Here is a 26,311-nt window from a genome sequence, read left to right as displayed (position 1 = left end):
TTGTTTAACCACTTCGGTTAATTCTTACCATTAACCGAGGTGATTGGAATTCCTGCCCGTTTTGGAGCTATTTAAAAAAAAAGTTGCAGTAAATTATTTCTTTAGTAGTGGATGACACGGAGCACAGAAGTGTTTTAAGATCCAGTTATTCAGATGGCTTGGCATTTATCAAGTACTTTGTTAAGCCAGGTAAGGGCCTTGTTTGGTTTCCTGCACTAGAGTGTACTAGGAAACTTTAACTGCTAATTATGGTGTTAAATAAAGCCAGTTTACAAAACCAACTCCAGAACTCCCGCGCTAGAAACCCTGAAGAATCTAATGAGACCTTTGACCGCGTGATTAGAGAATAGTTATTGTAGCAGCACTGTAGCCAATCATCGATTAATTACCGTCATTAGATTCGTCGAGAAAAATTATACACATCCCTAAAAAAGTTTTACAAATATACTTTATTTACTATTCCATACATGTGAGATTCTTTTCTCAGCTTGTGTGCACTAGAAACCCTAGCGTGAAGCAAACAAGGCCAAGGCCTTTTGCAACCCAGCAGAGCAAAGTAGGACACACGTCGATCTTACAGAAAGCTTAGGAATCTAGTAGGTGAGGTACTCGATCAGGTCTTCCGATCCATTTGGATGTGGCAGAGTGATGCAACTTGGGCGTGCATTTGAAAAAGGCTTTCGTGATGCTTCATGTCCAGTTGTCGACGAACAAACTCAGGGATCCCATCCTACTGTGCACACATGCACATGAGTACAAATGCCTGCGGTCACATTATCGCTGACCCTCACCAGCAGCGTCTGCAAAACAAACTGGAACTTGCATACTTTTAACTTTTGATGATGATCTATAAAGAGGCACGAAATCGATGAGAGCAAGAGAATTCAGACGCGGACCTGGAGCACCCTAATTGAATTATCTCTAGATGTGCAGTGGTATATATATTTTTGTCATTTGTACATGATGAGGTAGCCGTATAAGAACTGGTTCCAGACATCAGGAACGCCGGGGAGGCACCAATGCGTGCAATCCGCGTAGCTGGCTGGCTTCGCAATCTGCTCTTTCGTCAGAGCAACATACTGTTTCCTGAACACCGTCGGATGCCCGTCCTTGCGGTAGTCAGACAGCTCTGTGATGTTCAGTATCTCAACATGTATACCTTTTGCCTCTAATCTCTCAAAATACGACTTCGCCATGGCCATCAAGCTGTAATCTGCGGATTTGTATCCGACTCTGTAGATCGGTTCTGTTTCATTCAGACACTTGTTGCTGTCTTCCCCACCCCAGTTGCTAGCCCGGAAATGTGTTGGTGATGATCCCGCGAAAAAGATTCTAGTCTTGTTCTTGTCAATATACTCACCAAGCCATTCCGTTAGTTTCTTAATAGCTACCTCGAATCCGTCCATCATTTCCATTTCATCTAACCTGGCATCACCATCTTCAAATGAACCATACCTGCATGCAGATACAAAATGGTTACCCAATTCATTGAGACTTTGTTGGTTTATATTTTGTTTTTTATGATCCTCTAAGATGTTTTTTTACCTGGTATATGTGTAAATTTAATAGGAGAAGGAAGGGAAGAAATAATGCACTTACATGACCTTCATCCTCATGTCATCATTCTGCTTCCTCCACCATAGATAAGAATTGAAGACAATGATGTCAGCATCCCTCCAGACACTGGCATGCTTCTCGATTCTGTCAGCCCTTATGATCCGGTAGTCCACCCGGTGGATAATGGGGTTGTCGCTGTTGGACTCCACCAGCAACGGTGACCAGTAGAAATCTATCGTTGCATTGTATTCCTGTAAATAATTAGAGTGCGTTCATATCGGTTAACCAGAATTATTGTTGGTTTGTGTAGCCTATACATACCAGTGCCTTGAAGGAGATGAGAGAGCCATTGAAGATGCGCGTCTTGAGCCTGTCATCAGGTATTGAAGCCTCCACCATGCACACCAGGGAAACCCATTGGTTCCTGTTCACCGAGTCACCCACAAACACTAATCTCTTGTTCCTCAGCCTTTCAAGCAACCTGATGGCATCGAATCTGTTCCGGAAAGCAGGCCGGTAAAATTCAAACATCATGTCATGAATATCACGCAGAGTAAGTTGTGCCAGATATATGTATGATCCTCTTTAGTTTACAGGCTCATGAGATGGTACAGGTAATACAATAAAAGGTAGGTACAAGTTTTCCTCGCGTCTGACATTTCACTGTCAATTAGTTCTCTTACATGTTTAGTTTCTTGTTGGCCTCTAGCGAACAACCGTAATAATCAGATCAGTTTTGCAACCTCAAAGTAATAGCTTTTTTTCTCTCTCTCTGCACTACTATCCTCTGTCTTATATTCAGTTAACAGATTATTAGCTGTATGTTTTTCTGCTTCCATGAAACAAAAAAAAAAACATTTACTACCCTTGGAAAATCCTTGACTCTGATACTGACAGAGCTCATTTCTCTGGTACTGCAGCTTAAGACATGCTGGAACTTTTGGACTGACAAGAACATATCTAAAATACCTGGGAAATCTGTAATTGTATCCTACCTTGGAATGTCGCATCCATGAGGCTGCCATCTCCAGTGCTGGTACATGGAATCCTTCCTGCCATACTTTTCACAAGCCACCTCAGGGAAGATGAAGGTGCACTTGAGCCCGGAGTACAATGGCCGGGACACATTGTCGTAAACCCATTGCCCCCTTGACCAGTTGCACTCCTCCTTGCTGGTGTCCCCGGCCTCAGTTGACCCTCCAAGGAGCCCAGCTTCCGCCTTCTCCTTCACTTCTTGGTGTCCATGATCGACCACCATTTGCACCTGCGCTTCCTGACCTCTGTCGAAGAGGAAGACGATGGAGCTGGCAACGATGAAGAAGGCCACTAGGAAGCTCACGATGCTCCTCACTCCAACCGGAGCATGGAGCGCCGTCATCTTGGGAGTAGCTTCTGTCGTCAATCTTTCTTCAGAAAAGTGTGGTTCATAGCTTGTCTCCCCTATTCTATGGTCTATCTGTGCGTCAATACAAAATTACAAATAAGTGATGTCGGAGTGCATCTCATTTCCACACGGTGCGGTGTGAATTCCTTTAAAGAGTAGGGTGCTGAAAAATGTAGCTTTGTGCAAACACCATCAATGATTAGCCTTGGCTTTTTCTTTGCGTTCCTTTCCATCACTATTGCATTTGTTTGGAGGCACTATGATTATTTTGACCTGATGCAAGTACCTAGAGGTAAATGACATATCACAAAACAACATATTCTAGCTTTGATTTGGTTTCCTGCTGGATCTTAAAATGACATTTTGCATCCTCTTCCTTCAGCATAGAAAGAAATTAGGCCTTGTTTAGATCAATTTTTTTTTTGCTCAAGAACATCACATCGAATTTTTGGACACATGCATGGAGTATTAAATATAGACAAAATTAAATAAAAAATCAATTGCACAGTTCGCGTGTAAATTGTGAGACGAATCTTTTGAACCTAATTGCGCCATGATTTGACAATGTGATGCTACAACAAATATTTGCTAATGATGGATTGATTAGGCTTAATAAATTCGTCTCGCAGTTTACATGCGGAATCTATAATTTGTTTTGTTATTAGTCTACATTTAATACTTCAAATGTGTGTCTGTATGCTTCAAAAACACGTAAAGAACTAAACAAGGCCTTAGTGGTTCAAAATGCCAAAAAAAGGCTAAGTGAAATCCTGTGGTCACGTTTGCTTTATGGAGTATCTTGTCCTATCCAGGTGGGGTCTATCTAGATGAGAAATGCTTGGCTGATGAGTGATAATATATGTGTGGTGTCAATCTGATATGCTTTTGCATTTTCAAAAAAAAAAATTGATAAAGAGAGATTTTATTAATATTCAGTAGATACTGCTATTCTACCAGGTACCTACAGGTAAGAGAAGCATGAACAATCAGCAGCAGCATTCTACAAAAAGGTTTTGGGGGGCAAAAGCATGCTTTTCAGGGTTGCAGGATGGTACAACTATTACTGCATTGTACACCAGCTGATTGAGCCTTGGAAGGTCCCATGCCCGTGGGGCCCGCATGTCAGTGGGAGAGTGCCCCTTCAGTAACTGCAGAGAGACCCCCTGTAGCAGTCTGTTGTTGCAACCGAATGCATGATTCCCTGCAGGATCAGGCACAAGTTGCTTCCGTTACAAGTCCAAAAAGAAGCCGTGCAACCAGTATTATTCGGACGCTTGTAGGTGTGCTCTTGTTCCTGGATTAATAACAGTCCATGTGAAAAGTGTAAGATTGAAGCATGAATGAGCGAGCAGTTTAAGGCACGTATTAGTTGGAACATTTGCATTATATATTATTGCCATATTGACGAAACATGCACTGAATGTTAGCATAAATAGAGGGAAGCTTTGGTTTTGACCCTCCACCAAATACACTGGGATCTGGAAGCTAGGTTGCTACTACAATTTGCAACGCACTAAAACTCACTGATTGTCGGCGGATGTTGCATCTGAATGTTGTGGAATGCATCTTGGGCAGTCGTCGGCAGTAGTGTACAAGGACGACGGAATTGGTCCTCAACCACCTCTGTCACCAACCATGTCATTTAATTGGTCCCAATAATAACTAACAGATCAATTTGTGGGACTCAGAAACTTTATTCATCAGCATCGAATCCTTTTAATCCACCGACGATATGTGTGGACAATGGGCGTCAAACATTGATTACTGCTGTTCCCACTAACATTCTGGGCATTGCAGTATCAATCAAGATACGCATGCATGCATGGCTTCAAAGAGCTGCAGCTCCTGGAATTCCTCTCCGCTAACTATTCAAGAAATGGAAGGCAACTGGGTATCAAGCTAGGATGGCCAAGGCCAAGACGCCAAGTACTGCTTCTAAATTGTAATACAGGCCTACTACACTACTAGTGCGAAATGACAATAATAAGCTTTGGTAGTCCAGTAGATGCATGATGCAGCTAGCTGTTCAGAAACAATGCCATATATCTTTTTTTTTATGGAACAGTGTCATTGCCATATATCTAGATCTTCAAGGACTATTCAGAGCCCTAACGACCCACGCAAGGATATGCATACATGCTCTAAGCAGGCCCGCTTCTTTCTGAGCAAGCCAATATATATGTCTTTTGCCAAGGCAGGCCCATTACTACATGCCAGTCTTATTTGGTACTGTAAACAATGAAGAATGTCGCAACATGGTCGTGTGTGCACCATAAAAATGCAGTAGAAAGGACAAGGGTTGAGTTTAGCAGTTGACTGACGTTTTAATTTGTTCCCCGTGTGTTTTAGTTTAAATTAACCACCCGTCATCATCATTGGTCTTGGTAAATATTACTAGATCACTCTCGGACTCAGGTGTTGCATGCACTAGCTAGCTAGGGTCCAATGCAATGCTCTCTGTCAACAACTACATATGCTACTTACAGCAGGGTGCGAGCTGAGCGTCCTCGCAATGAAGTTAGTTGCAGTTCATAGGACCAAACAAGAACCATTGTCTGCCTCTTACTATTACTAACCTCCATGCTAATCCTCACTAGACGCGCTAGAGAAATAGAGAGATCTTAAAAATTCTTATAAAATCAGAAACATCTAACTATCTACTCGAGATACTTCTAATCATGATAGCCAATTGCAGATCTAAGTGATTGGCAGGTGTTTGGGAGCCGACAATACCCCACGGGGGCTTGCTCAATATAAAGACTGGATTCAAAGGTGTATGCCGAGTGGTGGAACTTTCCACACCTTTGGTCTTGCAGTGGTTTGCTGGGCTATTTGGAAATGCCGAAATAGGGCTTGTTTTGACAAAAAAAATGATAAAAAACTCTGCTGAAATCATATTACATGCTTGTGCTTTTATGAATTACCGGGTAGGACTCTACAACACGGAGCTCCAAGGGATGCTGGAGGACGGTGTGAAGGTTCTTCTCTCCTACGCGTACAGAGCTCTGTCGTAGCAAGGACAGGCGATGCCGCTGCTCCAACTGACTGCTCCACCGGACGTCCGCGACGAGGAGTGATTGAAGCTGGAGAACAATGTCTGGAAGAGTGTCTGAAGAGCTTCAGTTATCTTTTGTTCGCATGCCCGAAGTCTGCAAGCACTTTTGTGTTGCTTTCCCTAGCTTCTAAGTCAACAAGGTTTTCCTTACCGGTAAGGAAAAGAAACCGGAGGTCAGCGAGAAACGCGTTTATCGGATTTGCCATTTTGATTTCGGATGAAATTTAGAAAAAAATTCTCAATTTATGCAGGAAGTAACCTAGATTATTTCCAAACAATCTAATAGTATAAACAAGATACAACAATGCATATAAATATGACTTTCTTGCCACAACAAACAGTCTGTTTAATATGGCCACCGCTATCGCCATGGCTTCCTATGAAGTCGTGGAGGGACCGAGAGAGATGGGGAATGGAATATGAATAAGATTTAGTGTTAGGAGGCAGCGGGGTGGCCTGATATTTGGCTGCACCAATTTGGTTTGGGCGGAGATTCAAAAGGGCCGAAAATTTCGGGCGATAAGTAAAAAAACCGGACCCTGCCGAGAAACAGGATTTTCGGTTTTCTTGGAAAATTCTCGCCGAGAAATTTTTCCTTGGTCTGTAATACATTAAAACTGTGTTCACTCTGTCTGCAGTCCGGGGCCTGGGAATCCTAGGCTCCCTGTCTACCGTCCTTTTACCTGTGCTTGAATCAAGTCAGGATAGGACGCGTTCCGTAGACTTTTCCCCTCATCCCTCCTTCCCTCCCGCTGGGGGCGCGAACGCTTGTATTTCCGTTCTTGTTAATGGAAATGGGGTAAAGGCCTCGGTTCGAAAAAAAATTGCAGATCTATGGTACTTTTCTAAATAATTACCTACCATTGTCATTATGAATATGGCTGAAAGTAACCCCCAAATTTATATATAAGTTACTCACCTCTGCCATATAAAAAATAATCTAAACTAATCCTCTAATATTTATCTAAATGACCCACCTATACCATTATAAAAATATGTTATAATAACTCCTAAACTTGCATTTAAATGAGTCGATTCTGAGCAAATGATTTTTACTGTTCATAAATAGCGCATTGTGATCAATACACAACTAAAAATAATTTCGTATGGAAACAAACATGAAAAGTTTTGATCAAACAAAAAGCCAAGAACTCTACCCCAAGGTGAATCCATATATGCAAACACTGTGGGGTCTACAACTGATTCTTATATGTTTGTCCTAGATTTCACTTCCTCATGCATGCATGCACCTTAGGTTGCAACTTTGACAATATCAAAACCGAGCCAATCATTGCCAAAATATATATAAATAGTAAAAGCACCTAGCCTCCACGTACGAATCATTTCAAACAGATCCATCAAAGCTACTTGCAACTCACTTCCTCATTATTTTATAGGAAATTAAGAAACAAATTAGGTTTTTGTTTTGATGATTTCTTGATGAATCGATGGGAGCACCCCCAAGTATTTTAAGATCTCCAGTTATTCTACAGCCTTGGCATTTATTAAGTACAATAGGACAGGTAGAATATTTGTGAAGCCAGGTAGCCCTTGTGCAACCCAGCAGATGAAGGGACACACGTCTTGCGCAGAAAGCTTAGGAATCTAGTAGGTAGGTATGTAGCAGTCATCCAGTTTCGGCCTGGTTTGAAAAAGGCTTTGTGATGCTTATTGTCCAGTTGGCCACGAACAATCGGACTGTGCGTACCATGTGAATCCAAACACGCGTATGTACTGTATTCACATCTCTGACTCTCAACAAAAAAAAGGTTTTATCTATGTTTACAAGCAGATCTATCGGTTTTGTCTTATTAACTCTTAATCTATAGCTTTGAGTAAAAATGGAGAGATTATGATGCTCATGTGAGGACCCAATTATCTCCTGTATGTATCAATTCCCCATCTTTTCGGAAAATAACAGAAGTGGGCAGAAATATTGACGTCCGTATCGACAAATTGAGGTACATATAAAGTTCACGCCCAGAGGGACTCTTTCTTGAGGCACGCCTCCTGCAGCATCATTGCAGCAGTTGCAGTGCTCCCCGAGGAACCCAAGCTGCTGCCCAACATCTGCTGCTGATGATGAGCGGCACTACTGCTGTTCATCAGGGTATTTTGCATGAGCAAGCTACTAACATAAGCCTCGCTTTCCATGATCTGCTGCTGACGTTGTTGCGATGGCGATTGTGGTGATGATGAAGCAGTTGCATGGACGCAGAGGATCTCGGCCTTGGCAAGGGCGAGCTGCACCTGGAGCTGGGAAACCTGCTGCTGGAGGTAGGAGATGGCGCCGACGCAGCCGTAGACCGGGTCCCTCATCCGTGCGTTGGCCTCGTACACCAGGCTGCTCACAGCGTCCGCCCTCTGCTGAGCAGGCAGCTCCTGATGATCCAAGTTACGAAAAATGGAGGGGGATGCATGCGTTAGTTTAATTTGCCTGCTGCTGCGCTAGCTTTGAGATGCAGTGATGCACTGCACATTCAGTATAATGGATGGATGCAAGCAGAGGGTAAAGACCGTATCGTATGTACCTGAAGCATCTTGCTGACATTGCTGGCGCCAAAGACCTTGTGGACGATGGCAAACTTGTGAGGATCCTCAGGAGGGAAGTAGGGCGCGAACACGCACTCCTGGGTGCACCGCCGCCGCAGCAGCTTGCACGATGCGCAGGGCGACGAGCTACTGCTGCTGCTGCTGCCGGCCATGGATGCCAACCTCACAACAGGTAGGGCTCTAGAGCGAGCAGTGAAGAGAGAGGACGAGTGATGATTAATTGCAAAGGGAAGGAAGGAAGGAAGAGGGGAGACTGTCGGGTGCAGAGCCTCCTCTTTTATAGAGCCAGAGACACTGCTACAGAATAAGTCTTTATTCCAGGCCATTTGTCCCGGTTACCTTTGGGCCCGGGACAAAAGGTGGCTTTTGTCCCGGGTCCAACGGCTAGCCGGGCCAACGTGGGGGACATGAGTTTTTTTGTTCCGGATGGAGCCACCAACCCGGACAAAAGGCCCCCCTTTTGTCCCGGTTGGTGGCTCCACCCGGGACAAAAGCCCCAACCCTTTTATCCCGGGTGGTAACACCAACCAGGACAAAAGAGTGAGTTACCAATCAGGACAAAAGGCCCCTCCACGTGATAGTTCAAAAGGAAGTTATTCTATACTGAGTCACGTGTACTACTTAGGTGAGTTGACAAGGAAATCATGCGCTAGGCAAGAGGTCTTGGGATCGAATACTTAGGTGTGCAAAAAATTTTTTAACGTCAGGCACCTTTTATCCCGGTTCTGCCACCCGGGACAAAAGCCTCGAGGAACAAAAGCCAGTTTGGAACCGGGACAAAAGGCTGAATCTGTAGTAGGGAGAGGAACAAATAAAGCCTCCGCTAACTAGCGGGTCACGACAAACATGATAGATTTGTGTTTAGTATTGTATTATATTGCACTGCCACGCTGATCTATCAGCTAATGACCTTTCTAAGCATGTGTATATGGGCTAGCTGTAGTGGTAGGGCACGCAGTGTGTATGGTTCCGTGGCTTGTTTGTCTGTATATAGCAGCTAGCAACGAGAAGATTGATTGGTCGACAGCAAGCAAGCATACATACAACAATAACCAATCGAGCAAGTAGTCTGCTCTATCTCTCCTCAATTAACTACAGTACTAGAAACAACAAACAAAGCTACAGATTGGTGTACGCGTTCATTATATATTTCCCAATCAGCACAGCACAGTTGTCAGTTGTCCACGCAGCAGCTGCCTCTAATGCATATTCTAAGCATCACTTCATACTTCAAACACTGTCACACACAAGACAGATTGTAAATTTCTTGAGGAATGCATTGACCATTTGAGATGAACCAATATATAGCGGTGCCCTACACCTAGACTCTAGAGCAGGTTTGTTTTACCATTTGATCGAACAGGACTTTTAGTCCCATGCACGTTGGGAGTTGAGTAGTTGACCTTATGTTAGCAGGGATGGAAGACTAGTCAGATCACTCTTTAGACTTTACGCTGCTAAATCTAGCTCTAATTAACACCACAATAGCTCGCTCTACTACAAAAAAACAGTACCACAATAGCTCTAATACTTCTAGTAATATGTACTAGCATATGCATTGTCTTTCTAGACATTCACGTGGTCACCTCTCCGAATCTCATCTCTCCATTCCATTTACTATATTTATCGACCATGACCACATACACCATATATACTTGATAGCTAGCTTTAATAAAATCCTCAATATATATGTAGTAACATAAAATGATTGCGAATTAACTAGCGATTACGAGAGCAAAAGAAGACAAGTAAACGAAGATGACGAGGAAAGCTGACACCTAAGTCGGCAGTAGGTCAAGAGTGGCACAAGGCCAAGACAAGAGCAAGATTAGGGATTTGTCGTGCATTGCAACAGTAGGCCAGAGTTGTAGGTAGAGGCAAGGCAAGAATTAATGCTATACATCTGTACGTAGTCATATATACATGGTGTCCAATCAATGCAAGGAGAGTAGACCTCCGTCCACCAGTTGTGGTATGGCATCGACGACAAGAACAAGTGAGGGGGTACGGTGACACGCATGCACGCCCACCAGCAGCTGCGACGCAGACTCTACAACGAACAGCCTTGTGTATATTTTAACAACATCTGTTTCCAGTTCGCATGACACAACAAATTAAATTCGGGTCGGAGGCTTGGAGCCAAGGCCCGACTCCTGCGCCATTCACTGTTGGAGAAACGCTTATCGGTACCAGCACGTTAGTGCCGGTCACAAGGGAGCCGGCACTAACGTGCATCTACAGTACACCACAGTCACGTTAGTACCGGCTAGACTCCCCAGCCGGCACTAAAGTGTCACCCCCAACGGTCAGCAGCTAATTTAGTGCCGGCTGGACCCTCCAGCCGGCACTAACTTGGCAAGGTGCAGGTTAGTGCCGGCTTAAGGGTCCAGCCGGCACTAACTGTCTACAGTTTGTGCCGGCTGAATTCACTGGCCGGCACTAAGTTGCCCCGTATATACTGCCCCCTCCCTTCTTCCCCAGCCCGACCCATCCATTTGGCCGAGCTTCTCCTCTCTCCCATGGCGTGTTAGAGGGGAGGTGCTGCCCATTTTCTCCAAAATTTGTGAGGATTTCACCCATCCAAATGCATTAAAGGTTAGCAGCTTCTTCCACTCTTCTTTCACAGTGTTTATTCTTTCGTTTCATGCTTTCTAGGTAAAGAAAATAGTGATTTTAAGGTTGAGGAACAATGAGCATAATTTTTCAATTTGTTCATTAATTTGAACAAAATAGAATTGATTTGTTGTGTTTTAGAGAAGGATTACTAGATAGTTTGAGTATGACACATTTAGATTATTTTTTTTGAATTATTTCATGGGAACATGTCTATATGTTATTATGCAAAATTTTAAGGATGAGGGAAAATGAACATGATTTATCAATTTGTTCATTAATTTGAGCAAGGTAGAATTATTTGTTGTTTTTTAGAGAAAGTTTACTATATAGTTTGACTATCACATATTTAGAATGATTTTTTCGAATTATTTCATGGTGACATGTGTATATGTTATTGTGTCAATTTATTTTGCTATTTACTTTAGGTTTACTAGATAGGTGGCCTATGACACATTTACAATTTGTTTTCGAATTACTTCATAGTAACTTGTTTTGATATATGTAGAATTGATTTTTGTTTTTATACGGTAATTAATTACAGATGGACCGGCAATGGATGCACGACAGCCAGAGCACCTCGGCGTGGATTCAGGGTTTAGATTCTTTTCTCAAGGTGGCAATGGCAAATAGGACGCCAAAGGGTTTAATGTGTTGTCCATGCAGTATTTGCGAAAATAAAAAGGAATTCCGGAAAAGAGATACTCTATGAAATCACCTGGCCTTGAATGGATTCATGAGTAACTATACCATTTGGACCAAGCACGACAAAGTTGGAGTTATGATGGAAGATAATGAAGAAAATGCCGATGATGATAACAACCTTCCAGATTGGGCATGGGTTCATGAAGCAGGTGGCTTTCAAGATGAACCAATGGACGAGGGTGAAGCAAATGTTGCACAAGAGGAGCCACCCGACGAGCTAGGTCAGGCGTTACTTGATGCACAGAAAGACAGTGAGACTGTGAAGGAGGCATTAAAGTTCGAGAAGATATTGGAGGATCACAAAAGGCCGTTGTTCCCTAGTTGCAAACCGGAGCAAAAGAAGTTGGGTACCACGCTGGAGATGCTGAAATGGAAGGCAACTAATGGTGTCACCGATAAGGGATTTGGTGAGCTATTAAAGATTGTAAAGAACATGCTTCTTGAGGGTAATGAACTGCCGTCAACAACATACGAAGCTAAAAAGATGGTTTGCCCTCTTGGATTGGACGTGCAGAAGATTCACGCATGTCCTAACGACTGCATCCTGTATCGCGGCGAATACGAGAACTTGGAAGCTTGTCCTGTTTGCAGCGCATTGCGGTATAAGATTAGGCGAGATGATCCAGGTGATGTTGATGGGCAGCCGGTAAAGAAGAGAGTTCCCGCAAAGTTGGTGTGGTACTTCCCTATAATACCACGTCTGAAGCGCTTTTTCAAAAACAAGGATAACGCTAAGTTGATGTGGTGGCACAAAGAAGATCGTAAGGAGGATCACATGATCAGACACCCAGCAAATGGGTCCCAGTGGAGAAATCTTAACCGAGAGTATCCTCAATTTGACAACGACCCAAGGAATATAAGATTTGCTCTAAGTGCGGATGGAATGAATCCGTACGGTGAGTTTGGCAGCGCTCATAGTCCAAACAATCGATCCCTCCGTTGATAGTGCCGCGTGAAGAATGTCCCGATGAATCAAGAGATCCGTTGACCATGGCTGGGATGATATTGCAAACTGATCTAACAAGGGCTCAATTGCTTTGGGAGGCCCTACAGAATGCCCGCGGCAAGAAAAAGTTTGTACTTGGTGAACCTTTGATATGGCCAGAGTTGCTACCATTCCTACCAACGAGAATGGCCGAGTTACACAAATGGTATGCTGTGCAATCTAAAGCTAATCAATTAGAGATGTTCCCAGCTCGGATTAAAGATGAGCATTTCTGGCAGTGGGGGGGGGGGGAGATGATGTATATATCGAGTTTGCAGCACTTTACGATTTATACCATCAAGATGCCCTTCACAAGTCCCTCGTCAGTGTATGGTGTATGTAAGTATTGTCTCTCGTTTCATTATTTTAGCCTTGTGTGTTGACTGATCCCCATTTTTCTTGTGTCCCGTAGGTCAAAAATTCAAATTTGCCGAAAGAAGAACTTCCATAACGTCGGGTTCTTCGACCCCGATATTATACACGAGAAATCGTTAGCGCAAAATCCTGGAGACATAGTCAATGTTATATACAGGGGGTTGCGTAAAAATAGCATGTGTCCCTTCATTCTCTTGCCATACAACCATCAGTGAGTCGTTCTTTGTTAGCCTTTTTTTTCAATCCCTTCGTATTAATAATACTATTTAATAACTATTATAATCAACATTAATTGGTTATGCGTATGTATATGCACAGCTTTCATTGGATATTGCTTTGTATTCGGATTGAGGAGCACAAGGTCTTGGTGTACGACTCGCTAAGGCAAGATAAATCAAAGTACAAAGATATCATCGAGGTGGTAAATACTGCATGGAGTCGCTACCTCCACAAACACATAGGCTTGCCCATAGGTGAAATCGAGCCTCTTCATTGGGTGACTGATTTTCCGGTATGAATATACTCTCGCTACTAATGTCATTCGCAATAAACATCAGAAAAATTCTATATCGTAACCCACATTTGTCCATAGTGTTGCAGACAGGGCCAAGAAAACAATTTATGTGGATGAAAGAAGAACTCATTGAAATCGCTCGGATCAGAGCAATTCAAGAAGCTATATGCGGATTTCTACTCGATGAAGTCATAAATCCTAAGGGCGAATTTCATGGCGATCTCCGTATAAGCGTTGCCCAAGAAGATCCGACGACGAGGAAGTTGATACGTTACTATAGTTGATGTGCTTAATAATTTATAATATCTCATGTACTTTTGAACTCCTAAGTGTTCCATACATGACAAATATATATATATATATATAATGTTAGTGTAATATGTTGTTCTAATAAGACTGTGCAATGCAAAGAGTACATACGGTATAAATACGCATAGCCATACGTATAAAAACGAAAAGAAAAGAAACATAAAGAAGAAAAAACATTTAGTGCCGGCTAGTTATATCAGCCGGCACTAACTTTGCTGTTAGGACTCGGGCGGGGTCGGGCACGTTAGTGCCGGCTGGTATTACAGACCGGCACTAACATACGCACGTTTGTGCCGGTCAGAGTAGCCGGCACTAACGTCTGTCACGTTAGTGCCGGCCATTTAGTGCCGGCCACAGGGACCGGCACTAATACGTCCTGTGACCGGCACTAATAAGCCGTTCTCCAACAGTGATTCATTATATTCCTGGCGGTAGCTAGTATATATGAAAACGAAAAAAAAACACAAGGCCACAAGGGAAAACAGGACAGAGCACCTTTTGTTTCCATAGTGTACTGCACCATCCTGCGATGTTCTGTTGCTTCGGATCAACAATAAGCAGCTTATAAGCATGCACAATGATTGATTGATCTTCAGACAAGACCTCCTAATTACTAGTACTATATGCTGTCTGATGGAGGATCAGCTTTCTGATCTTCTTGCCGAGCGCATGCATGGCGTGCCTTGCATACAAACTACAACCAGTCTCCCCACCCAGAGGAGGAGGCAGGACTTCTAAGGGAGGGTGCTGCGATGCGAGCGTGCACATGCGGTTGCTATCAAAAGCTACTACTACCCTTCCAAAGGACAAAGGTGTGATTGAAGCCTAATATGGATGGATGCCATGCCAGTCAAGTACAATCGCGGCTGCCCAGGCCACTACCACTAAATAATGCTTGCCGACAGTGTTGTTTTCACAGGCAACTCCGTAAAACTACTACGCAAAGTCTTCGCCTGACATTTAAAGTCAAATTTGATCCATCACTGAGAGCTCACCCACATGGCTAGGCCACATGCACCTCTGCATATATCCTTAGTCCATACTGCTCGTGGTTATTTTCTAAACTCTTTTACCTAGCATCCCAACAAATATCCTTACTAGAATATGTATGCAACAGACATGTCCTTTCCTCAAACACGACCACTTGTTCCCATCTAAGCAATTCCTGTTCAAGAGACTCAGGATTCATTCTACAAAAGCATGCTTATTATTTCCAGCTACAAACCTTCTAGATTTCCAGGTAAGTTTTCAACATCATATATATCAAGAAAAGGTCCAAGTTATTGCTGAACTGCATTATATCATGACAGATTATTCTATTGTGCATTTGTGCCGAACAGCACATTTCTAAAGAAAAACATAGACCCTGCCCATTTCTATTTTTTCTTTTAAAAAAACAGATGGTGGAGCATTTCCCAAGCAATAGTATCAAAAGAAAATGCTTCACATGCACCTTTTTTTTTCCAATATTTGCCACACTCATCAGTCAGAAAAAAAAATCAATTCATATTATAAGGCAACATGTTAAGCATGACTTTATTGCTATTTATTATTGTCCTGCACATGAACATCGTTCTGCAGATATGGAAAATAGCAGCTTCGTCTTAATGTTTGAATCAAAGACTCATACATGAACTCCACTTCATGTCTTCCATTGCAAAAAATTCTCACCTAATTGAGTTGCACGTAAAAAGCAAAGTTCAACATTTCTGAAATATATACCAAGCTGAAACTGTACACTGATGAGATGGGCCAGAAATCAACCAGCAAGAAAAATAATGGTGGAAAATGTAGTTAAATAGTATAGTAATGTAATCACCAAATCATTTATAGCGAATATGCCAATGGTATGATACCGCCATGTGAGCGCCTTATTTTCGAGGCAATTGACTTGTCATTAAACTTTTGAGCTCAAATAAGAGATGATGGTCTAGCCACTGTTTTTTTTTAAAAAAAAAATCTAGGATCCAATGTTATAAAAGTAAGCTGAAAACTACTGTATTTTTAATTTGGGGAACTGATGAACAGGGGTTCCACATGAACTGATGATGTGGATTACTAAAGAAAATGAGGACGGCTGGCATGCACATGCTATCAATGCATCCCCCACATACTTTAATAATCAGATGAACGACGTAGTTATCTGACAACAAGGCTTCAATGTGGCCTTATGTTCTAATCAAGGATTGCGTATAGAAAGGAATAACTGAATTCGTAAGACTTGATGTGTTCGTCTATATTGTTCCTATGAGATGGTACTGATACTGGTACTGCAGATGCTCAACTAGGCATAAGAGATTGAAGTGCAGATGCGCTTTGTTAGGAAGAAATAAGTTAAAAAGAATAGAGTTCCAGAAATAAGTAAAATTAAGGCATTAAACTCACCTTTTACAAAATGACTCCTACTACAGATCATGCTCATTCTTGTCAGTCATGTGGAAGATGCCATACTAAGATTGCTTCAAAATATCCCCCAAATTCCTTTCACGGCTATGAAGCAGTTTCTTTATGTTCCTTGTTTTGATCCCTAACATATACATTGAAGTGCCAGGTAGCTTTGGTTTTCCTGATTGCAAATTATACTTCTCATGAACACCCGACTTTCTCCTTTTCATGTATTCAGCTGACTCTGTCTGATCTGAACTGTCATGGTAGAAAGAGTAGTATCGGTTAGTTACTTGGAAAATTATTCAAACATTTCACTGGTGTATATATAAGAGAAGATTCAGCGTCCTGAGTTGTGAGTTGAGCTATGCCTATGCTCCAGGGTTAAAGAGATCAGACTCGATCCTAATAGCCCTGCAACTGTCGTAGATAACAGAAGTTTGATAAAGCAGGTGGTCAGATATTTTATTCCTGTTGATTGCATGTATGTATCACTCTTTCATTTACTCAATTTGTAAAAATAAAGCAAGTTGAGTTTCTCACATTTGGTTTTCGTCAAAAGTCAAAGCGAACTCAGTTTGTCTGCATGTAATTTAAACAATTGATGGCATTGCTTGCAAAACTCACCAGAATGCTTTGCAGATAATGACTCGGCCAGGGTTTGAAGTCCAGTTATATCATTGATCATGTCCTTGTCAATGGAATCAGTGGAGTCAAACTGCCTTGGGTGGCTGCGATGAGTGTGTGCAGTAGCATGTGCAAATGCCTGAAAAAGTTACAATGCAGGCAGGCCAGTGTCAGCGTACAGGGACACTTTCTTCAGACATTGTAGTAAGAGATGATGCTTGTCCATTTGAATAATATAAATTGGTTGGTGCCCGGGGGAACTGGCATACCGATTAGCGAAAACATAAATATGGTATTACTATTTGCTGATAGAGTTACTTGGATAGTTACTGAGCTGAGACATTACTGGGCCTTATCGCCTTAACTGGCAAATATCTATCAAAGAGGACTGTAATGGGGAATTGAAGTACCTTGGAAGCAATGGTGTAGAAGCCGTTGTGAAGAGCATCCTTTGCGAAAGTTAACCACTCCTCGCGTGACACTTTGAGATGGTGGCTGTCAGAGAATTTAGCGTCTCGCAGAAGCAGAGCCTCATATCTCATGGCAAGGCAGCTCTGTGAGTGCAGATGCATGATAATAGAGTTAAGGATTAGCAGTGTTGGGAGTTGAGTTAAGGATCCTGGCATGGTGGAGGGGAGGAGCCTGCGCGGCGGCGAAGGCGAATGCCTCCTTGGCGCGGTCCTGAAGCAGGCGGCGGGCGGCGGAGCGCGTTTGTAGCAGAGCGGGGACGTCGGGGCCAGCGGAGAGCGCGGCCTGGAGCAGGCGGAGGAGGTGGTCCCCGTCCCCGTCCCCGAAGGTGGTGGAGGGGTGGGAGAGGAGGCGAGAGGCGAAGAGGGAGAGGGCATCGTACTCGTCCGCCATTTTGCTTTGCTTTGCTTTGCTTTGTTTGGTGGGGATTTGGATTTTGGAAGGATGGTCATCGTCGTCGCCGGAGCGGAGGGAGATGGCCAGGGCCCAGGGGATGTTTGCCTTTGCTGGGCCGAGCCGGCTGCAGTTGAATGGGTGGGCCGGGCCGGGCCGTCCAGAGACAACAACCGTAAGCTTGGAATGGATCCGCACAAGCCTGGCATTTGGGTCCCTTAGCATTGTGTCCTAGTCCTAGCCGTTGCTGTTCAGTGAGGAACAAATCATGCTGGACAATGGGTTTTTTCTGTACTTCACACTTGGCACTTGTGTAATTTTCTCCGAGTATGTTGCCCAGTTGAGGAGAGTGGGCAAGGGGCACAATTAGTTAGTATGTCTATCGGTGGTTTTTCATCGGGCGCTGCTCGGGGTCACGGGTCAGACTTGTCACATAGAGCGCCCTCTCCCTCCAGATTTAGTGTTTTGAGCCTAAACCGGCTCACATGTGTAAATTCGGTTAGATTTGTCTCAGAACAAAAATTTTTTGTTGCGGAATAATTTTCTAATTGTTCTGGCAATAAAAAAATTTTATTCCGAAAAAATTGTTCCGCCTTGTGTGATGATTTGACTGGTGACTCCTAACATTTGCTTGCTTTTCATCTACCACTCGTATAGAGTAGTCCCTTCTTGATATGCATACGGTTTGAGTGCTGGGTTGTGGTACTTCGATCAAAAGCTGCTGGAGGAAGAGGCCTCAAGGAAGGAATGAAATTGTAGTGGTGAGATAGAGGCCCACTTTGCAGCCTCTCCTTTTCTGAGCTGGGCCTGGGCGCCGCCTCCTGCAAGGAAAGCACATCTTGCCGCGACACTGACAGGTGGGTCCCTGTCCATGCCACGAGGAGCTAGAGCTACTACCAAACTTTTACAATTGAGCCCTCCTCCTAGAAAGAAATTGTCTCTCGCCCATGGTTAACCTTACCGGTGGGAACCGGTCCGGTTTGACCGGTAACCGGTCAAACCGGTCCGGACCGGTTCCGGTTCCGACCGGTTCCCAACCGGTCCAAATTCAAATTTTGAATTTGAATTCAAAAAAATGAAAAATTCTCAAAAAATTCCTAAAAATATTTCAAGGTGTGATGAATCTAATGGTGTCAAATTTTCTCAAAAATTCGTTCATTTAGTATGGTTTGCGGAATTTATAAGTTAAATAAAAAAAACGTGCATACGAAAGTATACAAATACAATGTAAAAGTAGTATAAAAAAGAGTTGGAGGGTTCATTTAGACTAAAATATGTTGTACAAACATTTATTTAGTATACTTTGTGGGCATTTGAATTTAAAAAAAAAGAAAAAAATTTGAATTTGACCTGTACCAGTCAAACCGGCCGGTTACCATCCAAACCGGCCGGTATACCGGCCAAACCGGCCGGTATACCGGTCTAACCGACCGGCATACCGATCGGAACCGGTTGAACGGGGAAGTTTGAATTCAAATTTGAATTCCACCGGTTCCGACCGGTAACCGGCCAAACCGGACCGGTATACCGGAACCGGAGGCCGGCGGTTACCGGTCACCGGTCGGATACGTGAACCCTGCTCTCGCCTCGCTTCCCCTGTCAAAACCCTAGAGGTGAAGAAGCAGGGCGGCGTCCGGCATCGAATCCAACAAGGTGAGATAGAGAGATTGAGATCTCCTCCCCCCACCCCCACCCCCACCCCCACCCCGACCGAGTAGACCCTCGCCCCCGCCCGATCCGATCCCTGCAGGTTCCCGCCCGACCTGGATCTGACGCGCCTCCCCTTCCCGCCCCAAGCCCTCGCGGCCGCCGCCGTACTCGGGCTCCTCGCCGGCCTCCTACTCTATATGCTTCCCCGGAAGCGGGGGGTCGACGCCGGCGAGGTCCAGGACTTGCACAACAAGGCCCCCCGACCCGCCGCCCCCGCACCCGCCCAGGACGACCCCATGGCCGCCAGGGCGCCCGAGATCGATGAGGACCTCCACAGCCGCCAGCTCGCCGTCTACGGACGCGAGACCATGAAGCGACTCTTCGGCTCCAACGTCCTCGTCTCTGGACTACAGGGACTCGGCGCTGAGATTGGTATGCCCTGCCAGATTAACCTTATTTATTTATTATATATATTACTCCTCCTGCTCTTTAAAAATTTCGAGCTTATATAGATTACATAGATGCACAGTAATAAACTGATAGGGCGGGCTGGTCACCTTTTTTTACACCTTGCCCAATCTGATCTTGCAAATCAGACTATTAATGTTGTGCTTACCATCCAAATCTTGATCCTTTAACATGTATATCTTTTTTTATACTTTCAGTCCCTAGTTAGTTACTACCACCTGCTGATGTGCTTTATGATTTCATATACCTAGTAACTGCCTCACTTCACATCACTTAGATCATCTCCAACAGGACATACCTCAAGAATCTTACTGATTTATTCCCACGATTGTTTAGATACTTCAATAGCAACTTGCAGAAACAGTAAGCTTCAATAGGAGGGATACTTGTCTTAAAAAATTTCGATTCAACTACAAGAGAACCCTAATGGACGTGTTCGATCTTCAACCCATAAATGTATAATTTATTTCCCCTATTTTTTCTTGTACTAATGCTTTACGTCATTAGGCATGAATATAATGGCATGATGCACATCAGTTACTTGAGCTGCAATCTTTATCCTTGTTCACTGAATATGTGTCAGCGCAGGGTCACCCCTAACTTTCAGAATGTTGGTATCTATAAGTATCTTATTATTTCAAAGCTTTCTGCAGTGCACATGTGCTTTAAGCTAACCATTAGCTTTGACAAACATTTCTTATTGCCATCCTGAAGCTGCACTGACGTGATTGTCGCTGGTCAGTTATTAGATCTGATGTGTTACGTGACTGATTTTTGAATTTATGGTGCAATGCTGGTAGTCACAGTACCAATTTGGGAGCTTCAGATGTTAAAGCAAAATATGTTTGCAATTTATCTTGTTTAGATTTAGAGTTTTTGAAGTTGTTTTGAGAATTCAGATTGCTAAATTTTATAAGGCCTTTGGGTTATCTTTTGTTCTTTCTATTTTTGATACACTACTTTCTTAATGCCACTTGATCATTGCAGCAAAGAACCTTGTCCTTGCGGGTGTCAAGTCCGTAACCTTGCATGATGATGGCAAAGTTGACCTATGGGACTTATCAAGCAACTTCTTCCTCTCCGAGAAGGATGTTGGTCAAAACCGTGCTCAAGCATGTGTTCCAAAGCTTCAAGAGCTTAACAATGCTGTTATCATCTCTACCATAACTGGTGATTTGACCAAGGAGCAGCTTTCTAACTTTCAGGTACACAAGCATGAAATGAGCTGTTGTGCGCATATATGTGTATTGTAAAAGACATGTTTCGATTTTGTAACTTGATCAACAATCAGGATAAATATTTTAGTTCAGTGATACAAAAGTACAAATTCTTATGGTTATAATACTGTAACTACAATATGTTGAAAGAGAAATTTATGTTCAGAATACAACTTAGAAAAACAGTGGCATGTCTAACATGCGTTGTAAAAATAGAGTCAAACGGCCCAATTGTATCATACCACAACTACACAGTAGAAAAGTCATATAGAAAACTACAAAATGGTTTATCAGCATCTGTTCTGTTGACACACATTATCAGTTTAGTGCATCTTTTGTTGCATATATATTCTGCCATATGCCAGCATTGTCTCAAAGAGTTGTCGCGAAGAGTTTCAGAGCCATGTTCCTATTTCAAGTGATGGCAACTATTTTTGCATGATGACTTAAGTATGTTGATGACTTAAGTATGTTTGGGAGAGCTCCAGTGGATCTGGGCATCTCTAGTTCTATGAATTATTTACATGGTGGCTCATCTACATGGTATTTTAGATTAGACTAAAATAAATGCTTAAACCACTTTATTTGAGCCTATAAGCTCCATAATGTGATAAATTTTGGAGCTGGATCTCTCCCAAACCGGCCTTTACTCGTAAACCTAGTTGATTTATTTTATGGTGCTCTATGGAATATATTATATATGCCTTTTGATTTAGACTTAGTAATATTTGTCTGCTCTGTATTCTCAAAGACTCAAGCTGATAGCTTCCTGACCAACTTACAGGCTGTGGTTTTTACTGATATCAGCATAGAAAAAGCAGTTGAGTTTGATGATTACTGTCATAGCCATCAGCCACCAATTGCTTTCATTAAGTCGGAAGTTCGTGGTCTTTTCGGCAGTGTTTTCTGTGACTTTGGTCCTGAGTTTACTGTTTTGGATGTTGATGGTGAGGAGCCGCATACAGGAATTGTGGCATCAATCAGCAATGACAACCCAGCACTTGTTTCTTGTGTGGATGATGAGCGTCTGGAGTTCCAGGATGGCGATCTAGTTATTTTCTCTGAAGTGCATGGAATGACTGAGCTCAATGATGGAAAACCAAGAAAGATTAAGAGTGCTAGGCCTTATTCTTTTACTCTAGAAGAAGACACCACCTCATATGGCACTTACATTAGAGGTGGTATTGTCACACAAGTGAAGCCACCCAAGGTTCTTAAGTTCAAAACCTTGAAGGAGGCAATCAAGGAGCCAGGAGAATTTCTCATGAGTGATTTCTCCAAGTTTGACCGCCCACCTCTTTTGCATTTGGCCTTCCAAGCTCTGGACAAGTTTAGGACTGAGTTGCTGCGATTCCCAATTGCTGGTTCAGCTGACGATGCACAAAAGCTTATAGATTTTGCTATTAGTATTAATGAAAGTCTTGGTGAAAGTAAGGTTGAAGAAACTGATAAAAAGCTCCTGCAGCATTTCGCAAGTGGTTCCAGGGCTGTTTTGAATCCTATGGCTGCAATGTTTGGTGGTATTGTAGGTCAGGAAGTTGTTAAAGCATGCTCAGGGAAATTCCACCCACTTTACCAGGTTAGAATCTGCTGGTGCTTTCTTGAATATAATATTCTACTCGCTTCTAGCACAAATGCTTGACATTTTATACAAGATCATGCGAAACATTTGAAACTTTTCGACAACTTAACATATTTAGTTTGGAACATGAATGTCATATTTAGACTGCCTTAACTTTCGTAATACATAAGTTTATTAGATTACTCTAGTAGAAAATAGTTGCCAAAATCACAACTTGGTGACTATTATAAGTAAAAAATGTCAAATATTTTGATCAGCGAGAATATATGTTTGCAGAAAATTTGTAATGTTAATGTACTTTCTTGATTTTGCAGTTCTTCTACTTCGATTCTGTTGAATCACTGCCAGTTGAACCGTTGGAGGCCAGTGATTTGAAGCCGGAGAACAGTAGATACGATGCACAAATTAGTGTATTTGGGGCTAAGCTTCAAAAGAAACTGGAGCAGTCAAAAATATTCATGGTTGGTTCTGGGGCTCTTGGATGTGAATTTTTGAAGAACCTTGCATTAATGGGCATTTCTTGCAGTGAGAATGGGAAGCTGACTGTGACAGATGATGATGTTATAGAAAAGAGCAATCTCAGTCGCCAGTTCCTCTTCCGTGACTGGAACATTGGGCAGCCCAAGTCCACAGTTGCTGCTACTGCTGCTATGGCAATTAATCCTAAGCTTCATGTTGAGGCCCTTCAGAACAGGGCAAGTCCTGAGACTGAAAATGTGTTTAATGATGCCTTTTGGGAGAGCTTGGATGCTGTTGTCAATGCCTTGGACAATGTGACTGCAAGAATGTACATTGACTCCAGGTGTGTGTATTTCCAGAAGCCACTTCTTGAATCTGGGACTCTGGGTGCTAAGTGCAACACGCAGATGGTCATTCCTCACCTAACAGAAAACTATGGGGCATCCAGAGATCCACCTGAAAAGCAGGCGCCTATGTGCACTGTACATTCATTTCCTCATAATATTGATCACTGCCTAACGTGGGCAAGGTCTGAGTTTGAGGGTCTACTAGAGAAGACTCCCACTGAAGTAAACGCGTTCCTGTCAAATCCTAGTGGATATGCCACTGCTGCGAGAACTGCTGGTGATGCACAGGCTAGGGATCAACTTGAGCGAGTTATTGAATGCCTTGACAGAGACAAGTGTGAGACATTCCAAGATTGTATTACCTGGGCTCGGCTTAAGTAAGTTTGTCTCTTTTGCACAATTTGTTATGGTCCATTTTGGAGCTTCATACACCAGCTTAGTTTCACGTTTATACGTTGTATTACAATGAGCATGCAAGTTCTTAAATGTGGGGAATACGACGTCAAAAGTGTTTTATTATGCCATCTGGCTTCTATTTCACAGTGCTCCTGTTGAATTATAGATCTAATGTTTCTTGCTCTGTTTTCTGTTGATGGCTTATTTTAGGTTTGAGGACTATTTCGCCAACCGTGTGAAGCAGCTGACGTTTACCTTCCCTGAAGACGCAATGACAAGCTCTGGTGCTCCTTTCTGGTCTGCTCCTAAGCGGTTCCCGCGACCTCTGGAGTTCTCATCTGCTGACCCAAGCCACCTCAACTTTCTGTTGGCTGCCTCGATATTAAGGGCGGAGACATTTGGAATACCCATACCTGATTGGGCCAAAAACCCAAAAAAACTGGCTGAAGCTGTTGACAAGGTCATCGTACCTGATTTCCAACCAAAACAGGGGGTTAAAATAGAGACAGATGAAAAGGCTACTAGCCTATCCTCTGCATCTGTTGATGATGCTGCCGTCATTGAAGAGCTTATTGCAAAGTTGGAAGCAATTTCCAAAACATTGCCACCAGGATTCCACATGAACCCAATACAGTTTGAGAAGGTCAGTGTGTCCAATTGATCACGAGAACATGTCTCTAGAATTAACACTCACTCACGAGAACATGTCTCTAGAATTAACACTCATGCTACATATTTAGAAATCAGTGAATTGTCTTGAGATTGAGAATGCTGAGCTAATTCTTTTATATGCAGGATGATGACACCAATTTCCATATGGACTTGATAGCTGGCTTTGCTAACATGCGGGCACGGAACTACAGCATCCCTGAAGTTGACAAGCTGAAGGCAAAGTTCATAGCTGGAAGGATCATCCCAGCCATTGCCACCTCGACCGCAATGGCCACCGGCCTTGTCTGCCTGGAGCTTTACAAAGTCCTCGCTGGGGGTCACAAGGTTGAAGACTACCGGAACACATTTGCAAACCTCGCAATCCCCCTCTTCTCCGTGGCGGAGCCTGTGCCACCCAAGACCATCAAGCACCAGGACATGTCCTGGACCGTGTGGGACCGCTGGACCATAACTGGCAACATCACGCTAAGGGAGCTCCTAGAGTGGCTCAAGGAGAAGGGTTTGAATGCTTACAGCATATCCTGGGGCACCTCACTGCTGTACAACTCCATGTTCCCCAGGCACAAGGAGCGGCTGGACAAGAAGGTCGTGGATGTGGCAAGGGAGGTGGCCAAGGTGGAGGTGCCCTCTTATCGCCGCCATCTGGATGTCGTGGTGGCCTGTGAGGATGACGATGACAATGATGTGGACATTCCTCTTGTGTCCATTTACTTCCGTTGAAGAGTTTACATGATCCTGTGCGATATTTGCCAGAAGGGTCAGTGTTACAAGTTGTTGCATGAGTGACTTTTAAGCCACATACTGCTGATTCCCGTGCTTGCCATCAGGGTAGAGTTGGTTGAGATTTCTCACGGAGATTGGTGTCACCGTTATGAAATTTTAAAGCATAACATCGTGATAGTTAATGCATGGTACTGTGGTCGGTAAATATTTGCCATCGCCGGGATCTGTTTTTCTGGGAGTGTAATCTATGTGTGCGCGCGGCATCATCGTGTGCGCCTTTTAACGTAACTGCCTTTTAAACAGAAATTGGAAATTGTAGTTTTAGTTTTGCAACATCGAACCCCACGGAATCGTTGCAACATGCAAATGCCGGCCTTCCATGCCACGAACAAGGAACGTGAACTAATATCTTTTTTTTCTGAAAAAACGTGAAACTAAATATCAGTATGTCCAATACAACAAACGGTATACCTGAACGAATTTATGTAAAAATAAAAACTACAGACATGCGGCAGAAGCATAATCGAATTCGAAAGCAAGAGAGAGACAAGAATGTAAAAACACAAAAAAAGAGGGGTGTTGCGAGAATCGAACTCGCGACCTCTCGCACCCGAAGCGAGAATCATACCACTAGACCAAACACCCAGTTTTGATTTGTATTTATATCCTATTTTAATTAACGTTTTTGTAATGCCCAGTTTGCTTGGGAACATGCATGTGCGACGCACATCACATGACCATGTCGAATTTAATTTTGCATATTCTTCGTTCTAACATCATATCATATGATATCCAATGTGCTACACGTCCTTTTTTTTAATATATGATTTATGGCTGACACATCATGAAAGGTACACCACATGAAGTTTTCTTG

At 43.2% G+C, this 26,311-nt stretch overlaps 4 protein-coding genes and 1 non-coding gene across 6 annotated transcripts; 1 reads left to right on the top strand and 4 right to left on the bottom strand.

The window, feature by feature from the left end:
• Positions 1 to 512: 512 nt before the first annotated feature.
• Positions 513 to 3,158, bottom strand: LOC120643382 (protein trichome birefringence-like 34). 2 transcript variants are annotated; one of them, XR_005662993.1, is made up of 5 exons: positions 2,553 to 3,157; positions 1,879 to 2,053; positions 1,600 to 1,808; positions 897 to 1,455; positions 513 to 812 (listed from the first exon to the last, which is right to left on the bottom strand). XR_005662993.1 is itself a non-coding variant. In XM_039919739.1 (4 exons), exons 1-4 carry the CDS (start codon positions 2,933 to 2,935, stop codon positions 951 to 953), a joined length of 1,272 nt encoding a protein of 423 aa, XP_039775673.1. In that variant the 5' UTR covers positions 2,936 to 3,158; the 3' UTR covers positions 884 to 950. The 2 variants fall into 2 exon arrangements, 1 of the variants encoding a protein (XP_039775673.1); XM_039919739.1 differs by lacking the exon at positions 513 to 812 and having other exon boundaries at positions 884 to 1,455; positions 2,553 to 3,158.
• Positions 3,159 to 7,797: 4,639 nt separating this feature from the next.
• Positions 7,798 to 8,922, bottom strand: LOC120646085 (LOB domain-containing protein 12-like). Its single transcript, XM_039922802.1, has 2 exons — positions 8,528 to 8,922; positions 7,798 to 8,378 (listed from the first exon to the last, which is right to left on the bottom strand). Exons 1-2 carry the CDS (start codon positions 8,873 to 8,875, stop codon positions 7,971 to 7,973), a joined length of 756 nt encoding a protein of 251 aa, XP_039778736.1. The 5' UTR covers positions 8,876 to 8,922; the 3' UTR covers positions 7,798 to 7,970.
• A 7,739-nt stretch (positions 8,923 to 16,661) lies between these two features.
• LOC120646447 lies at positions 16,662 to 18,834 on the bottom strand. The gene is given in 4 exon segments (XM_039923011.1): positions 16,662 to 16,693; positions 17,063 to 17,201; positions 17,473 to 17,620; positions 17,622 to 18,834. Coding segments are annotated over 4 exon segments (846 nt in total). The 5' UTR covers positions 18,149 to 18,834.
• A 680-nt stretch (positions 18,835 to 19,514) lies between these two features.
• LOC120643380 (ubiquitin-activating enzyme E1 2-like) lies at positions 19,515 to 25,651 on the top strand. The gene is made up of 7 exons (XM_039919736.1): positions 19,515 to 19,576; positions 19,674 to 20,005; positions 21,029 to 21,246; positions 22,043 to 22,837; positions 23,155 to 24,023; positions 24,253 to 24,685; positions 24,838 to 25,651. Exons 2-7 carry the CDS (start codon positions 19,771 to 19,773, stop codon positions 25,432 to 25,434), a joined length of 3,147 nt encoding a protein of 1,048 aa, XP_039775670.1. The 5' UTR covers positions 19,515 to 19,576; positions 19,674 to 19,770; the 3' UTR covers positions 25,435 to 25,651.
• A 359-nt stretch (positions 25,652 to 26,010) lies between these two features.
• Positions 26,011 to 26,082, bottom strand: TRNAP-CGG. The gene has a single exon. It is a non-coding gene; the product is annotated as a tRNA-Pro (tRNA).
• Positions 26,083 to 26,311: the final 229 nt, after the last annotated feature.

Source organism: Panicum virgatum, chromosome 8K (genome assembly GCF_016808335.1).
Source record: "Panicum virgatum strain AP13 chromosome 8K, P.virgatum_v5, whole genome shotgun sequence".
Taxonomy (NCBI): domain Eukaryota; kingdom Viridiplantae; phylum Streptophyta; class Magnoliopsida; order Poales; family Poaceae; genus Panicum; species Panicum virgatum.
Note: the sequence above shows the minus strand (reverse complement) of the source record. Positions and strands in the feature narration are given on the sequence as shown.

Coding starts and splice junctions, on each gene's coding strand:
- LOC120643382 (XM_039919739.1), bottom strand. CDS start 2,935: ATGACGGCGCTCCATGCTCCGGTTGGAGTGAGGAGCATCGTGAGCTTC. Junction 1,809..1,878: donor TCATCTCCTTCAAGGCACTG/GTATGTATAGGC, acceptor AATTATTTACAG/GAATACAATGCAACGATAGA. Junction 1,456..1,599: donor GACATGAGGATGAAGGTCAT/GTAAGTGCATTA, acceptor ATCTGCATGCAG/GTATGGTTCATTTGAAGATG.
- LOC120643380 (XM_039919736.1), top strand. CDS start 19,771: ATGCTTCCCCGGAAGCGGGGGGTCGACGCCGGCGAGGTCCAGGACTTG. Junction 20,006..21,028: donor GGGACTCGGCGCTGAGATTG/GTATGCCCTGCC, acceptor TGATCATTGCAG/CAAAGAACCTTGTCCTTGCG. Junction 24,024..24,252: donor ATTACCTGGGCTCGGCTTAA/GTAAGTTTGTCT, acceptor GGCTTATTTTAG/GTTTGAGGACTATTTCGCCA.
- LOC120646085 (XM_039922802.1), bottom strand. CDS start 8,875: ATGGCCTGGAATAAAGACTTATTCTGTAGCAGTGTCTCTGGCTCTATA. Junction 8,379..8,527: donor ATGTCAGCAAGATGCTTCAG/GTACATACGATA, acceptor TTGGATCATCAG/GAGCTGCCTGCTCAGCAGAG.